The following is an 18,151-nucleotide window of genomic DNA, read 5'->3' on the forward strand; positions in this document are numbered from 1 at the left end:
AAACCCACGCACCCGCGACCGACAGCGTGTGGCACAGCGGCACATGCGGCTCACATCCAAACGCCGCCGGGCGCGTGTGACGGGCCAGAGAAACCAGGGCCTTAGGGCTAGGTGATTATCGCCGCGCCGCAGAGGACGCACTGAGGGGGGGGCGGTGCCTACAGCAGTTGTAGTTGTATGCATACCTAGCTCACGCACACAGACGCGTCCGCTGGCGCCGCCAGGGGCGGCTCACTCCGCTATCCTATCGCCGCGCTACAAGTATATCCTGGCGGCCGCGAGCTGTGGCCGCGAGTTCGCGGCCTACTCAGGGGTGGCGCACATTCTCACGGAATGCACGTTCGCACTTTCTATTGTTACTTTACGTCGCGAGGTATTTTAAGCGATGTCCGCGGGTGGAATGAATATATGCGCGCCTAGAATATTTCTTATAGAATATCTTTTATGTTTTTTCGTGCATTTTGTGACCCAGGTTATTCTAGGCGCCTTTTCACCATGACGTTGTCACTCCATTAATTTTCTTACATAACCATTAGTATCGTCTTACATAACCATACACCGGTTTCGCGGGGGCAAATCTGTACTGACGTTTAATAGTGCGAGGACACATTAAACTAATTTTATTATTTGATATCGATAAAAATGTCGTACAACCGTTGTGTAATTTCAAGAATTTGAATGAAGAAGAAAACTACATACACAAAAATAAACTTTTTGAGGAATATAACTTTCTTTAATATTTAATATAATTTTCATAATATACAATCAAAATTTTTTCCACATTTTCGTGACATATGAATTTTACATTTCTTGCAAAAGTAAGTCGTACCTTTATCATCTATATCTGAATGGTCAGGTTTCCAAGAAGATGAATGATCTTTTTTCTTGCGTGGCATTTTTAGCCGCCTTAAGAAACAAAAAGGTAGATTTAATTGATTGGAATGCAAAATAATATTGTTGTAGGTACTAGATGAATTATTCAACGATTCAATGGTTGTCAAAAATGACTCGACACAGTCAATGTCAGATATCGGTTGTTTATAGTTGCGATAAGTATAAATGAAAGAGGTTTGCACATAGTTAAACGTATTCAAACTTAGCCATTAGTTTAGTTATGATAATGATGGTTAAAAATTTATTTTTATGGATGTCGATAAACTAAGTCGATATTTAATGAATCACTAGCACTGGTACATTTTTCCCCCGCGAAACCGGTGTTTGTACATAACCATGGTTTCATCTACAGTAGCAATTGCATTCATAAAACTCGCTACGCGGTGTCTATGCTGGTCTCAAGTTTCATGAACTCACGGTTTTTCACTCATCTCGATGTAAGCACGATAAAAGTTTGGGCACTAACCTAGCACTAAACACCGTAAAAAAGCCTACAGCCAACAGACACCTAAATAAACTATACACAAAAAAACCGGCCAAGTGCGAGTCGGACTCGCCCACCGAGGGTTCCGTACAAACTTTCAATGGTTAAAATAATCATACTACTCATACTTATATTCATTTATTTGTAACGCCATTTTACACGTCAAGATTTGATTTAAAAAAATAATATTCATACAAGAAAAGCACTATACATGCCTCGGCGTGAAAACGGATTCCCGGCCTCGTATCCCTATCTGGCCTCGCTCGCACGCTCGCTCGGCCGTATATACCCACTTGGCCGGAAATCCTCATTTTCCCGGCCTCTGATGTAATGTACTATTATTCCTTTATGATCGGGACTGTAAAGAATTGTTCTACTTAAAATTAAATTTAAGACCATCTATTGTAATATTTGTAATACAATGGTTGAAAGCAATAAGTGAATATGAATAATGTATTGGAAAGGCAAAGTTATACATTTTTACAGTATCAATTTTTGGTGAGCGTCAGGACCCCTGGACCACTACAGATATTTGATGTTTAGTATATACTAAAATTTAGTACCTATTTGATACTATTTGGTACCTGAGTACATATATTTGGTACCTCCACTGATATCGAAAAATCGAGCGAATAAAGTGGCCAGACATTCTGACGTCAGGATGTCTAGACCATTTTTGGTTTACATAGTTCTAGACAACACTACTAATTGATATCTTAGTCAATATTTACTACCTATTTGGTACCTGTCAATATATTTTTTTCAATTTTTTTTGGCGTACCAGAAAAAAGTTATGACGGAATTTAAAGTTATGAGCCCAGCCGTGGCTTAATTACTCTATGGGGGTTTTATATGGGACGTTTAAACACACCATAATTTCTAGATCCTATGGAATTGCTTAATGCAATAATTATGGAATATAGGGAAGCTAATCTCCTTTCAGTAAAAAATAAAAGAAATGCTAATATACAGGAACTTTCCGAGAAAAAAAATCAAAATCGAAAATGACTAATTTGGTTCTAATACCGATATGAATGATGTTAGGACCGTGCTGATTATTCCATACGATAGTATATTGCTAGTTCTATAAGTTCTCTTAAAAGTGTTTTTTGATAATCGATACCGTTCTCAGGATATTTTGAGTTTTAGTCAATTTTCGGGTACATTTACCCTAAATTTCAAAAAATAATTTCTCGTAAACTAGTCATATTTGACATTCGGGAGTTTTAGTCGTAGCATTGTTTTGGTCTAGGCTACCGGTTTTTACAATAAAAAGACCATGGTCAAAAATGAGGTCTGATCCCACACTGTGCGAGGGCGTACGCGAGGCATCCACCGTTGCCTAGCAACGGAGAGTACAACATAAAAATAAGTACAATTTTAGTTCCATTATTATGATTTATATGCTTTTATGAACGTTGCATTTAATTTATATGCAGTATTTTCGTGTTCGTTTTCGTTCAAAAAGTGTTTGTTACCAAAAACAATGGATTTAATATGAATAATCTGATGTAGATCAAGATACACTACTGGTCGCAAGTCGCAACGCCGCCGGTTGAAGGTTTTGCCTTATGACTGTTTCCTCTGTATTTTTCTCTCAAATGTGATGAAAAACATTGTGTGTAATGTGTGTAACTCGGGGAGTATGAATATTACTAACTCTTTAAATCGCTCCGGCAAGCCGTCGCGATTTAACTTACTCTCGTTAGTAATATTCAACTTTCTCCCCTTGTTGCACAATGTACTATTATAGAAGTGCTTTCTTCTGAAATCAAGTAAAGATTTTGTAGGAATTGGATGGTTTGTGTCAGTAAAGTAGCTACAAATAACCATGGGCGAATCATACAAAATTGTGCTTAAAATTATAAAATATTCAATAACATAATATAATTGAAGAGGGGACAACATTTTGCATACTGCAAAATAACCATGAACTAAGGGACCTAAACATAAAGGATAATTTATGTATGTAGGTACGCTGTTTCTTTTAAAAAATGTGAGGGCTAGATACAAAATGCTATTTACGCGGCACGATGGCCATTTTGCAAAGAAAATGCATTTCGATTTCAGGAGTTCAACAAATGTCAGACTGATGTTGAGTATGGTGTTATATTAAGGGATAGAAACGAAGATATTTTAGCCATAAATTTATTCAAAAGAGAAACTCAGTCAGACCACATCTTCATGAGGAAAAGTGCCATTTTCGTCGAAATTTTTAGGCTGATATTTTATCTTGAAACGTACGGTACGCTACGCATCTATTAATATTTACATATAAAAATAAATGAAAAGTTTTATTGAGATGGCAAAAGGCTAAAACTGGCATTTATTTTGGGGTCGGGTAGTCAAGTATTGCATGACTTAGCAGATGAGGTCGTGCGTGCCGGGTCAAACTTATTCTACAGCAAAATGCCTAAAATTATGCAAGTTAAAGAAAAGCAAATAAAATATATTACATACCACTTTAAAACTTAAGATGTTATGGATATGTTATGGACCAAGTGATTAATAAGGGCATTATGTATAATGCCCGGGCATTATGAATAATGCCTAGCTGTATTGGGCAAAGTGATTAATCATTGTCTAGACGCCATTTTTTATCACATTGACCGGTCATTATGATAATGCTACGTGATCGTTGGGCAAATTGATAATAAGTTTAACAAGTTTGCATGAACGCCATTTTTTATCACATTGCCCGGTCATTATGATACTGCTACGTAATCGTTGGGCAATTTGATAATAAGTTTAACAGGTTTTTCTGAACGCCATTTTTTATCACATTGCCCGGGCATTATGATACAGCTACGTGATTGTTGGGCAATTTGATAATAAGTTTAACAAGTTTGCATGAACGCCATTTTTATCACATTGCTCGGGCATTATGATACTGCTACGTGATTGTTGGGCAATTTGATAATAAGTTTAATAAGTATACTGGGTGTTTCCTAACAAATAATGAAATGTAAATTGCGCTTTCTTGAAGAAGCATACTTTTTAACCACCGCCCTTAAATCTCAAGGAAGGTGGTTCTCAATTCGTCTGTATTTTTTTTATGTTTGTTCTACGATATCTCCGCCGTTACTGGACCGATTTAGATTTTTTTTTGATTGAATGTATATGCATACAGATTGGTCTCATTTTTATCAGAACCCAGTTCTGATGATGGATCCTGGAGAAATCGAGGGAACTCCTCAAATCTGAAAGGCATACATATAGTGATTTTTATGTTTTTAAAGGAACAGCATGCATTTACGTACGCATTCTGCAGAGCTAGTTCATCATCTAAGTTTATTAACAATTGCTTTTTGACACCTAAAGGGCTATTTTATCCCTCTCCTAGCGAGAAAGGGACACTTGGTCATACCTACTAAACAAACTAGGCGTTTCACCATCTTTGCCATGCGTGAAAGTACACTTTTATGATAGCGCTTACCGGTAGCTCTGCCTTATGGCTCTTGCCCTCCCCCGACATCATCTATGTCTCACTAAGGCTCGAAGCGAGCTCTGATCTGTGGCCTATGTCGGACTTGTCGTTTAACTCTAAATCATTGATTCTAAGTCCTAATCTTAGCCATCCTTGACATCGAGAGGTCCTACGGCACTGCAGGCGGCTCGCGACGGTGTCCTTTGTAGTTTGATATGAAACTGCATACAGTCTCTTGAACAGATCGGCACGAAAGTCTGCTGAAGCTGCGCCAATCCATCTATTAGCTTTGCTACATGTTTTATTATTACTCTGCCCGGGACGGGCATTATGTATAATTCCCGGGCGAAATTGAGCTATTCGGTATGTTATTATCACTTTGCCCAACAGAGGATAGGCATTATGTATAATGCCCGGGCAAAATTCTGCTATTCGGTGTGTCTTTTGCATATCTCTGGATCGTGGACATGCGTGGACCTTTGGGAGGTATGCGTGGGGCCAAAGCCAACAGTACAGAGGCCTTTTAAGACATTTTAATCTAAAGGCAAGGTATACACGTGGCGGATACCACCCCCAGCGCACAATATGATATGATACAACCGTAGATGGTCCCCGCCAGGTGCAAAGACTATTGCAGTGCAGCACTTTTGTGCTACGATGGGAGTTAAAGTCATGGGTTATTGTTTTATAAGTTGGATGAACTGGATAGCGGGCTATGGGAGGAAACTATCGGGCACCTGACAATAAGTCTCACAATTGTAAAAGACAGGCGGTGACTTGCCAACTCATTGAGTGGGCCCTGCAAAACGGCCGCACACACAGTGCGACAACAGAGCAACACTTAAAGAGTGGCTGAAAGGTTGTCGAGAGGTGAGACTGCGGTAGCTAGATTCCGGTGATCCGTTCAGCAGGCCGCCGACGTTATGACACTTTCCCATTTATAGTCTGGATTCTCATACTCTGTAATTTTCTTTGTGTAAATAAAATAAAAAATCTCTATTCTTAGGCAAAATTCAATTATTTGGTGTGTTATTATTACTTTGCCCAACAGAGGATGGGCACTATGTATAATGCCCGGGCAAAATTCAGCTATTCGGTATGTTATTATCACTTTGCCCAACAGAGGATGGGCATTATGTATAATGCCCGGGCAAAATTCAGCTATTCGGTGTGGTATTATTACTTTGCCCAACAGAGGATGGGCATTATGTATAATGACCGGGCAAAATTCAGCTATTCGATGTGTTATTATTACTTTGCCCAACAGAGGATGGGCATTATGTATAATGCCCGGGCAAAATTCAGCTATTCGATGTGTTATTATTACTTTGCCCAACAGAGGATGGGCATTATGTATAATGCCCGGGCAATTTAATTATTTGAATAGTTATTATCAAACTGCCCACTCACAATGGGCATTATTCATAATGCCCGGGCATTATGTATAGTGCCCGATTTATCACTTGGTCCATAACAGATATAAATCATAGCACTACTTTTCACATTATCGTGTTTTTAAAATTTTATACCACTTTTTAACTAAGACAGTTATTCTGCCCAACCCTGTATGTAAATCTATTTCATCGTCAACTACCACCCCAAGCGCTAAAATATATAATAGGAAAGATCCTATCAAAAAAACATAACAGGTGGTTCCGTGAGCGTAGCCACCCTTATGATGCAGCGATGCGTTGCCCAAGCGCAGCCGGTTCCGGCCTGGTGGAGCCGGAATGCCGCCGCGGCCACGTCGCCTAATAACCCAAATAACAGAATAATGCTATATCTCTCATATGTGCACCCAGGTAGGTATATATCGAGACTTGAACTATTGCTTATTTATTGAAACTTCATAATATTCCAATTTACTCATAGGCATTTTTTAACATTATAGCAAAACTTCTGCTTGTGCTGCATTTATTTTAACTATTAAAAAAGATATTGTTATGTAATGTCGATAAAGAAAGGAACCATTATGTAAATCTGCTTTATACTTGAAAAGTTACTATTATTACAAGTACTATTTTTAGCTGTAGGTATCCTATCCTATCTAACATAAATACCTAATCATTATCAAAGAAGTGGAAAATAAAGACAACATGGTCAGAAACAACTTATTTACTTATTATAATATTTCAATTTACTCATAGCAAAACTTCTGCTTGTGCTGCATTTTAACTATTAAAAAAAGATATTGTTATGTAAATGTCAATAAACAAAAGGAACCATTATGTAAATCTGCCTTATACTTGAAACTTGAAAAGTTACTATTATTACAAGTACTATTTTTAGCTGTATCCTATCTAACATAAAAACCTAATCATTATCAAAGTGGAAAATAAAGACAACATGGTCAGAAACAACTTATTTACTTATTATTATTCGTAAACTCGAATGTATCAATGTATGTCTCGGTGAGAACTGCTGTGGAGGTAAATGCATGTTTACCATATACTTAAGTTAGTTTTTAAACAAAATTGTGTACATTTAACTCCGTTTTCTTAATAAATAAACATATGCTATGCATTTCAAGTTGCCTAAAACAAAACAAAAACCTAAATAGTCTAATAACGAATGAGGCGAATAGAGAACGAGTCCAACAAAGAAAAATATACATTTCTAAATAGGCTAAATCTAATAACAACATAGACTAACATCGAACATGCCCAAGTAAGAAGTTGACGAATACCGAAATGAGCCGGAATAAGAAATAGACAAACAACAAAGATTATCAAAGTTGATATAGTACACCCAAGGAAGAATGATGGGTGACGAAAGCAGAACGGAACGAGAATTTATAAACTTGACAAAAACAATTGCAACGAGCCAAGAGTATACCACTGCATCAATACGCTGCAATATTAAAGCTGGCTTTTCTCCCTCAGGCACTGATCCCATCGCGAGCTAGTAAGCTATGAGCTATTGGCTATAAAAACGAACAAAAGATAAGCACTCCCGTGAAAATAAAAGAGACGGCGATTTTGATAGCTCACCGCTGGGCGAGTAACTATAAACATCCCCGTGTCTCTTTTATTTGCACGGGAGCGACTATATTTTGTTCGTTTTTATAGCCGATAGCTCGTAGCTTACTAGCTCGCGGTGGGACCAGTGCCTCACGCCCCATGGTCCGATCTGCTTGTTCGATCAATCGGACTAAGATTTATTTTTTCTGCTGATTCGATCGATCGAACAATGAGGACTTCTCAGCCTTGTAGTGCTACTATCGGACTGACGGGATTTTAAAAGTGCATCTAGTCCGAAGGAGCGAACCACGAAACTTCCTCATATTTCGATCAGACAAATTGCATTTGTACTGGTGGTCGACCGATATTTTTATGGTTAATTATAATAATTTTGTGTTTACATACTAAACTTATCATATGAAAATTGTTATCTACAGTTAGGTGCAAGGGTGCAAGTATCCCAATGTTACTATCTCAATCAAATGTAAATAATTAGAACTTAATATTACTGAAATACTTTTATTGTTCGCGATTTTAATTATCTTCCAAACAGACGTGACTGGTTATCTACAATTTTACATACCCTAGAGATTGTCGTAAATATTTTGACACTGAAATATTTAAATTTCACCCTTTTAAATTTTCACCTCATTTGAAAAATCTATGTCGCAATACTTTCTAAGATACGGAATTTTATCCTCTGTCAATTCTCAGAAAAAAATTAAAGAGCGGATATTTACTAAACTATACAAGACATCGAAAACCTTGATTGATCTATTAGCAAGAAAAAAAAATCTTACATAAACATTTTGTCGTTTGTCTGGTCTAGGAAGTTTAGGATTAGGACACTTAACAAGAGAACTGTTGTGAAAAAAAAACCGTATAGTTTTTTTGGGTTTTATTACTCTTACAATAACAGGAGGTTCTTAGATCCTGGAAGGATACAGCATCTGAAACAAAAACATATTTTTTAGAATAGGCCAGTTTCCTACTAGTCAAATCAGTTTCTTTTTAAGAACTGACAAAACGATTTGCTAATATGAAATTACTAAGAAATACTGAGGAGTGACGTCACGGTCAATTCATTTACTTTATATCTTTCTCTTCGACATAACTTCTGTCCATATTTTTCTTCTAATCATGTAGTCCTTTTTTTCGTGCACTGCATAAAATATTTTATTTTAAGTATAGGAAACTAGCCAGTACCCTATAATGTATGGTAAAATTGAAGACAGACGAAGACAGCTTGTTTCAAGGCTATTAAAAGATAATAATCCATACTAATAAAATAATATAAATGGGAAAGTGTGTGTGTCTGTTTGTCCGTCTTTCACGGCAAAACGGAGCGATAAATTGACGTGATTTTTTAAGTGAAGATAGTTGAAGGGATGGAGAGTGACATAGGCCACTTTTTGTCTATTTCTAACGCGAGCGAAGCCGCGGGCACAAGCTAGTATTCTATACAACTAAAACTATTTGTTAACTTGCAAGGCATGGTAAATGACCATTCAATAATATTCCACAAAAACTCCTAAACCTTGTCCCTCTTTTTTCATTATCATCATCGCGGAGACTGAAAGCACTGTAATTTTAATTGAATAAAGAGGTATTCCTTATAAGGTAAATCCGCCTTTGCAATCCCTGCAGTTAGTGTTGTGCACCTGTATCAAATAACTTGAACAGGTAAGCTTTCCATTAGGTGTGGCAAGGGTAAATCGGGGTTCCGGTGAAAGGTACTTGCGAATGTTGGATTATGTAGAAAAGTGTAGGTAATTTTTAAAACTGCTTTTAAAATAAATCTTTGATTATTTGATGAAAACACACATTTAATGAATATTCATATACCGTTAAGGTTTGAGGAGTTTCCTCAATTCCTCATGAATCCAATATCCGATTACATATAAGAAATCGAGCTTGACACAATTTGACTTGAACTCAATATGTAAGCATAACAAAGAGAACAAATCTTCTAACAAATAAATGTCACTATTCTGAATTTGTGTGCCATTCAGATTGAGGAGTTCCGTTCTGATCATCATCAGAAGTTCCACTACACCAAATGTCACTGTTCTGAAAGTAAACGCAAGCTGTTCTTATAAAAATACCAGTCATTACAAGCGTGCCATTCAGATTTGAAGAGTTCCGTTCTGATCTTCATCAACAGTTCCACTGCACCAAATGTCACTGTTCTGGACGTAAGTGCATGCTGTTCTTATAAAAATACCAAAGTCACTGTAAGTGTGCCTTAGATTTGAGGAGTTCCGTTCTGACCATCATCAGCAGTTCCACTGCACCAAACGTTACATCTGTGTAAGAATGTCCTACATAATATTAAATATTAATTACACCACGTTTTTGTGTTATCCGTTAAATTCGACATATCATTAGGTTCATTAACAGGATGGTTCCTGTTGTTCCTATGGCAAATTAGTCAAAACTGAAAGTTACAAGTGTCTCTTTCCAACTTGTCACATTAGACATAGACAACTTGTAGCTTCAAGAAATTCAAAACTGAAAGCTACAAGTTACAAGCAGCAGTCTGTTGGAAAGAGTTTTCGAATAAAAAAAATTTTCTTTGATTTCATACAAAATTAGTATCAAGTCTGTCAAGTATCTGATGGGACATGTCAAAAAGTTTGTCACACACTTGTTCCTCAAAGAAACTAAACAGGTGACCTTCAGTCAATTGTCTGTTCAAAAACTAGCACAAATGCTCAGTGCAAAACGTCGCGTAAATACAATTTTCCAATCGATTTATGATCATTCGGAAAATCGCTTCTCCCTCTAATCTAATCACTGGTAATTAAAATATCTGGGCAACCGAGCTTCGCTCGGTTCTGTTCGTATCCTTGACATGTGTCGCCATCTAGTTCAAAAATGAATAGTACCTACATCGAGCGAAAGAATTCTCAGCCTTAACAACACAACTACTCCACACGAGATGGCGCGCATTTCGCCACAAAAACTCAAATAGTGTATTTTTCTATTCGTTTTAGCCTTGACCTGTGTCGCCATCTAGTGTTTGCAATAAATAGTACTTACATCGACCGAAAGAATTCTGTCTTAACAGTACAACTACTGCACACGAGATGGCGCGCGAAGAAAAACGCATGAAAACTCGAAAATTCGCGTTTTCCGGGACCTAAGGATAAGTTAGACCGATTTTTCACCCCCAAAAACCCCCATATAACAAATTTCTGCGAAATCGTTAGAGCGGTTTCCGAGATCGTCAGTGTAAATAAATATATAAATAAATAAATAAATATACAAGAATTGCTCGTTTAAAAGTATAAGATATGTGCATGCGCTGTGAGCATGTGTAATAAACACTGAAACTGAACGGGTGTGTAATGATTGGTATAACTTTTTTTGGTATACTAACATTTGATATAACAACATTTGGTATATATTTAAAGGATATAATTACTCATTTGACATAATTAACATTTGGTATAACCACAAAATATCTACTTTTATTTTGTATAATCATTATTTCGTATAACACTTATTTATAATAACCGTTATATGGTATAACTATCTATTGATATACGACTAGTATAATATAACTAGCAAACAGTATAAAACATTTCATGAATTAATTTTATTCTTTTTTGAAGGGATCACAGTTCTAACCTAACCTACTTTTCTGATAGCAGTACATATGTTTAAGGGTCACAGTTCTAACCTAACCTAACCTATTTTTCTGGCCCCTATTTCAAAAAGGCTACAATTGTCAGTGACATATGTCGAGCGACAATTGTCGATGACAGGTGACAAATTACAATTTTATAAAATATTTTCTAAAGCATTGCTTACAAACATGACAGGCATTTTGCTACAATTGTATGTATTACAATTATGTTGTGAAACAATAATTATTATTTCTAGGTGACATATTTATAGAATTGTCGGTGAATCTCGACAGGAGGATTAAGATGTGTCGAATTGTGTGACAATTGTAGTAATTTATGGTTGACATACGCGTTGTTCAAAATGGCTGCCCATGCGAGTGGTATAGTGACACTATTAGTGATAGTGACAGTAATTCCTACCTATATACTTAGGTTTTCGTACTTAGTTAGGAGTTCCTGTTACTTCGCCGTCGATATAAGTTTCAATAATGCTACGTAAATATGAAATTAAATTTGTAGCAAACTACGGATATCTCAATTTATTTTTATCATTGTACCATCGGCAGCAATGTTGGTACCTTATTACAAGGGCATAAAGCCTACCGATGATTAGTTAAGAGTGTTGCTGTTAGTAAACGCTATTGGCCCCTTCGTAACATTATTAGTACTTAGGTATATTTTTGAGATTTCTCTGCGTTAATACATATTATTATACTAAATTGTGTTTTTAAACTTATGTATCATAAAAAATACTACATACCTATGTACCTAAATAGCTATCATTAATATTATTTTATACAAATACCCTCAAATTAATTTGATCGTTTTTAAATGAACGAGTTACCTTCGTATTTAGTTACACCAAATTCCAAATTCAAATATTTTTAGTTTAGTTAAGCATTTTAACTATTAGTTTAGAATAGTTTTAATTTGTTTAATTTGTTATTTGTATATTTTTATTGTAGTACCTAATGGTCAATGTTTTTACTTCTTCTTCTTTTATTCACGTTTATAAGAAATAAATTTTATATATCTTAATAATTCAAACTTATTAAATACTTAGTGTAGTGCCAAGTTAGGTATATATCTTAGATATTTCTATTTCTTTGCCATACACCCGTTTCAATCAAACGTTAAGCTATTCCTTTATATTTAAGTATTAACTTTCATTGCGGATATTAATTTGTTATCAAATTTATCAAATAACACGAATTTGTGGTCGGAAATCAATTTTAAGATAGTCATCTTTCTTATTATATCCATACTCCAATATTGTTTTTGAAACAAAATACTAACACATAACCAATGCCTACTTGATACACATAAATAATGTTACCGAAGAAAATTATATAATGGTGGGAGAGGATTTAGGTAATGAATAGTTTTAAATAAGTTTTATCGAAGTGAACAAAGGCATTTATATTTATAGTCAGCCAATAAACATAAAAATATCCATTAAATAAATTTACTTATTGCCATTTGAGTCAACTACTATTCATAATTTGATACATTTATCCCTATGGTTAGTCGTGACAATTGTATTCTACAATTGTCGCACCTGTCAGCGTGGTGAAACCAATAATTCTACATATGTAATATTTTGTGACAATTGTCGCACCTGTCACCTATATGAAATTGGGGCCTGGTAGCATCGCGTTGTGTGTAGGGGTCACAGTTCTAACCTAATTTACTTTTCTGGTACAAGTGATGGATTTAATTTATTGTACATTTTTTTGTTATTCTAACTGTGCTTTAGAAAGAATTTGTGTTATACAATTTATTTATTATCGGAAATAAGCATTATACTCAAAGTATGTTATAATAAATGTTATTCGAAAAAATGATCATTATATTAAATAAGAATTATACAATTTGTTAGTATATTATTTGTTGTTATATGATTCAATAATTATATCAAATGATCGTTATAACGACTAAAAATATATCAAAAAAAGTTATATCGATCGATACGCACCCAAACTGAACCACCTCAGGTTTACAAAAATGTGTAACATTTCATTTACATAAAAAACCGGCCAAGAGCGTGTCGGGCCACGCTCAGTGTAGGGTTCCGTAGTTTTCCGTATTTTTCTCAAAAACTACTAAACCTATCAAGTTCAAAACAATTTTCCTAGAAAGTCTTTATAAAGTTCTACTTTTGTGATTTTTTTCATATTTTTTAAACATATGGTTCAAAAGTTAGAGGGGGGGGACGCACTTTTTTTTCCTTTAGGAGCGATTATTTCCGAAAATATTAATATTATCAAAAAACGATCTTAGTAAACCCTTATTCATTTTTAAATACCTATCCAACAATATATCACACGTCAGGGTTAAAATGAAAAAAAAAATCCGCCCCCACTTTACATGTAGGGGGGTACCCTAATAAAACATTTTTTCCATTTTTTATTTTTGCACTTTGTTGGCGTGATTGATATACATATTGGTACCAAATTTCAGCTTTCTAGTGCTAACGGTTACTGAGATTATCCGCGGACGGACGGACGGACGGACGGACGGACGGACGGACGGACAGACAGACATGGCGAAACTATAAGGGTTCCTAGTTGACTACGGAACCCTAAAAAATTGTCATGATATGTCAGATTAATATTAAATGAATGTCTTCTCACTCCCCCAAAACTTGATTTAAATATATTGTAAGAATTCACTTAATTGCAACTATAATTAACAGTAAGAGTTAAGAAGACACTGGTTTCTTAAACTCTATTAAAATAAATAAAAAACAGGTTATATATTATTAACTAAAAGATATATAACTTCTTGTTGCTGTAAATAACTGAAAAATTTCAAGAATTTCCATCAATGACTGTTTGCTACATAAGTTTTTTTTTACTTAGGTATATTTCGTGAATCGTGCCTGAACAACAAAAAATGCCTGAAGAACAATTTATATATTTATTAGCAATAAGAAAATTTGCCTTACGAATAAGAATCTGTGTAACTAATCAGCATGATTACGTATCAATTGGGTTCAATTGTGTTGTGGGCTTGCAACCTGTCACTGCAATATTAAGATTTTGTTTAATTTTAACCCCACTTTTTTTTCCATTAAATTCGACACGCAGTTAGGTTCATCATCAGGAACCACCCTGTATATCGCTTTTTGTTTTCATACATATTAAATGGATTAATTAGTGTGAGAGGACCTTAATCCTAATTAGAGATGGGCCGAATATGGACTTTGCCGAATACGAATATTCGGTTACGCCATATTTTTAAAGGGGATGTTTTTATCATTTACAGGATAACTTAAACTTTTTTTTTTTCATTCTTTATTTGAGGCTTTTTCGTTTCACGAAGATGTCGCCAGGCGATAACTTAAACTTAAACTACATATGCTCTTATGATTTAGTAGGTAGATAAGTAATAGTTAAAACAACTCTGAGCTCTTCTCAACCCTTAAACTACAGTTTTTGAACTTTTTTGCAAAACAATTGTATTTATATTTTGACATAGGTTTCTCTCTTTTAAGCAGTTCATTAAAAAGCTACTAAAATAGGAGCTTAATATCCAGTGGAATACGTAAGATCTTCATTAGTTATTTACTTTGTTTATTTGGTAAATATTCGGCAATGCAACCATATTATTCGGCCGAATACAAACATTGAAAAACTTGCCGAATATGCCGAATACCGAATATTCGGCCCATCTCTAATCCTAATATTAAAGTCATTGTCAAGTGTTTGACGGCACATGTAAAAAAAAATAACATTAGGAAGTGGTAAGGGATGCCACACACATGTTCAATAATTAATATATTTTTTTTAATAATTCGATAACCATAAGAGTTAAGAGGCTATTTTCTAAGAGAAATTGATTGTATTTGGACAAAAGAATCTTCCCTTAAAGTTAACAGAATTCAATGTATAACTAAAGCTTAGTGGGCTGTCAACTGTCAAATTTCATATAAAATGGTGGGTTAACCTCGGGTTCATCCTCCATTTTCAGTGATACAAGTGTCCCTAAGAGTGCTCTGGCTACCCCTTCTTGGGAGGGGAGTACAGGCATGATTTTTATGTATGTGTGTATGTACTACTTACCACTCTTATTCTATGTCCCATAGCATGTGCAGGGAGATTGGACTTGAAGCGTGCACGAACTCCACCAGAGTTGCCATGGGGGCGTGTCACCTTGCCCCAAATGGCACGCAGCTTGGTCTTCTTGCCACGGGGTCCTCCAGCAATAGGCGTCCTCTTCTTTGCGCGGTACACATACACGCAACGTTTGCCGGCATAGAAGTTAGCGTCGACACGGTCACGTGCACCTTCAATCTGGAACCAGTGTTCAAGTTTGGTCAACCGTCATGGACGAAACATGCACAGATTCATTATCACAAGAATGTGTATCAGTTTAAGTAAAACCACATGGCTTGGTTCAGGTTTCAAATGTCTGAAGGCATCATTTAGAAACTACTTGGTAAATAAGCTACAGTTGAAATGAAACTACTACAATCATCACTTAAATCAATAATAGGGATATAACCGAGTATGTACAAACACTCGCAATGCTAGATGATGACAAATAAATCTCGGTAGGCATTTATTACATCAAAGAAAGAGTAAGGGTATCAATTAACTTCCTAACCTATAACAGCATGTTCTAACCAAGTTTAGACATCGCACAGCACTAATTTTATCACTAAATTTATTAACTAAAATATAATAACACGAACGTACCTTTAAAAGTGCTGTGTTTTCGTGTTGGTTTCTCAAACCACGTTTGTAGCCAGCGAACACAGCTTTGGCGTAAAGTCTGCCATGTCGTGGTTTGGACGACACTTTACGGATCGCTTTCGGGGGCTCGGCGGGAGCCGCAGGGGCGGCCTTAGCGGCCTTCTCCTTTGGCGCCTTGGTTTTAGGCGCTTTTGCCTTTGGCGCGGGTGCCGGCGTGTCAGCCATTCCTAAAACAGGTTTATACTGTTAATCACTGAACTGACTGTGCTGCTCACAATGAAGTCTAGGTTATGTTGACATTCAATGGAAATCAAATCCGTAATTATCTTTTACAAAGTCGATAATCTAATAGTTTTACTATTAACACACAACGACAATAAAGTTTTACTAGCAAAAAGGAGCTATATTTTAGGTCCGAACCTTAATTTCTAAAATAAATCTTAAAAGTTATAAGCTCACTAACCGGATATCAATTGTGGAAAGAACGAGAGCCGGTGTTGCCAAGATTTACCCAAGACAAACTTATTACATGGCCAGGTAATCGTTAAAATTACCCCATTACATAGTGAACAGGAACACGAACAGGCGGAACCCGCATGCAAAAAAACGTCAAATTTAAATAATGTAGGGCTCATCGGCCAATTCTCATCATGAAACCTTGAGCCATAATTTACTGAAAATGAAATGTAATGAAAATATAGGGGCGAAGGTTTCATTCCCATAAAAATAATATTTTTTCAGTGCCAAGTTTTGACTGACCGTCTATATTTGGTACTAAAATAAAAAGGTGGCAACATTGCAGTGTCGTCCCGTTTTATCACGTATATTGACTATATAGTATACTCACGTATATATAGCTACCACTTTTTCATTTCTGCTCCTTATTGCCAAGAGTTGTATATACAATAACACATTTTTTGTAATATAAAAAATAATAATTAAAGAATAAAGGTACATATTGGGAAAAGAGCAGAAATTAAAAAGTGGCAACGTCGTCTCGTTTACTCACACACATTAAATTATCTTAGCAGACGAAACGAAAACGACACTACAATGCCTTAAAAGGTGGCTAATCCAAAACACGTAGAGGCGAAGGTTTATCGCCTGATCGTCTCATAGACCATTTCCAGTGACAAGATTTGCTTGACCATGTATAGCTCAAGTACATATTGTTGACTGCGATTTTCATACCCTATGCACCTGTTGGTACTTCGGTTGCGTAAATGTCATAATCTCTTGTATCTTAATTTGACGCTTAAAATAACACTTGCTCGACCTGTGTACACGTGTAACTTGTGTGCGCATTTTCATACTATTCTTTTTTTTTTATAACCAATCGAATGAAAAAAAAGTCACCCGTGGCGCAAACCCTAAGTATTCTTCACTTACATAAATTTTATTTACCCATTATTTACTCTAATATTTTAGGCTAGCAATCTTAAGTGTTTCGTTACTCGCAGTTGTCGTTTGGTGCTGTCAAAAAAAACGACGCGCACAAATATCAACAAAAATTCATATAATTTAACAAAATACGTAACTATCATTTACCTGCATACAGTTACGTATATTAGGTTATACTTAAAATTTGTTAAAACACAACTATTAATACCTGAAAATACTGACTGAACAGTAATTTTGTACTGGCAATAACTGAAAATGTTTTTTGTAAAATTGGTCCAAGTTCTAGTAAAGTACTAAAGCTTCTGACAGTTCTGACAAACGTTCGAGGACGAGTAGTTGGTCAAGTAAGGTCACAGAATATATAATTAATAGTACAAGTACAGAAGACCCACTGCTTTGATGTTCACGAAATGCCACCTTTTTAAATACCTACAAAATTCTTACAAAGAAACGAGCCTCACGTGCGCGGCATCCGGCGAAAGGTGTACCTGTGGATTAAAACGAATTAATACTCAAATAAAATGTTATACTATTATATTCCCGCCCGTGTGATGGGTTAAGAATTTCACCACCCCTTTCTTCCCGTGGGTGTCGTAGAAGGCGACTGTGGGATAGGCTTGTGCCGTTTCGTTCGTTGATCGGAGCGCTCCGATCTC

General features: G+C 35.9%; 1 protein-coding gene across 1 annotated transcript; it reads right to left on the reverse strand.

The window, feature by feature from the left end:
- Positions 1-8,648: 8,648 nt before the first annotated feature.
- Positions 8,649-16,645, reverse strand: LOC125241631 (60S ribosomal protein L35a). Its single transcript, XM_048150194.1, has 4 exons — positions 16,558-16,645; positions 16,098-16,321; positions 15,462-15,692; positions 8,649-8,715 (listed from the first exon to the last, which is right to left on the reverse strand). Exons 2-4 carry the CDS (start codon positions 16,317-16,319, stop codon positions 8,692-8,694), a joined length of 477 nt encoding a protein of 158 aa, XP_048006151.1. The 5' UTR covers positions 16,320-16,321; positions 16,558-16,645; the 3' UTR covers positions 8,649-8,691.
- Positions 16,646-18,151: the final 1,506 nt, after the last annotated feature.

Source organism: Leguminivora glycinivorella, chromosome Z (genome assembly GCF_023078275.1).
Source record: "Leguminivora glycinivorella isolate SPB_JAAS2020 chromosome Z, LegGlyc_1.1, whole genome shotgun sequence".
In the NCBI taxonomy this organism is placed as follows: domain Eukaryota; kingdom Metazoa; phylum Arthropoda; class Insecta; order Lepidoptera; family Tortricidae; genus Leguminivora; species Leguminivora glycinivorella.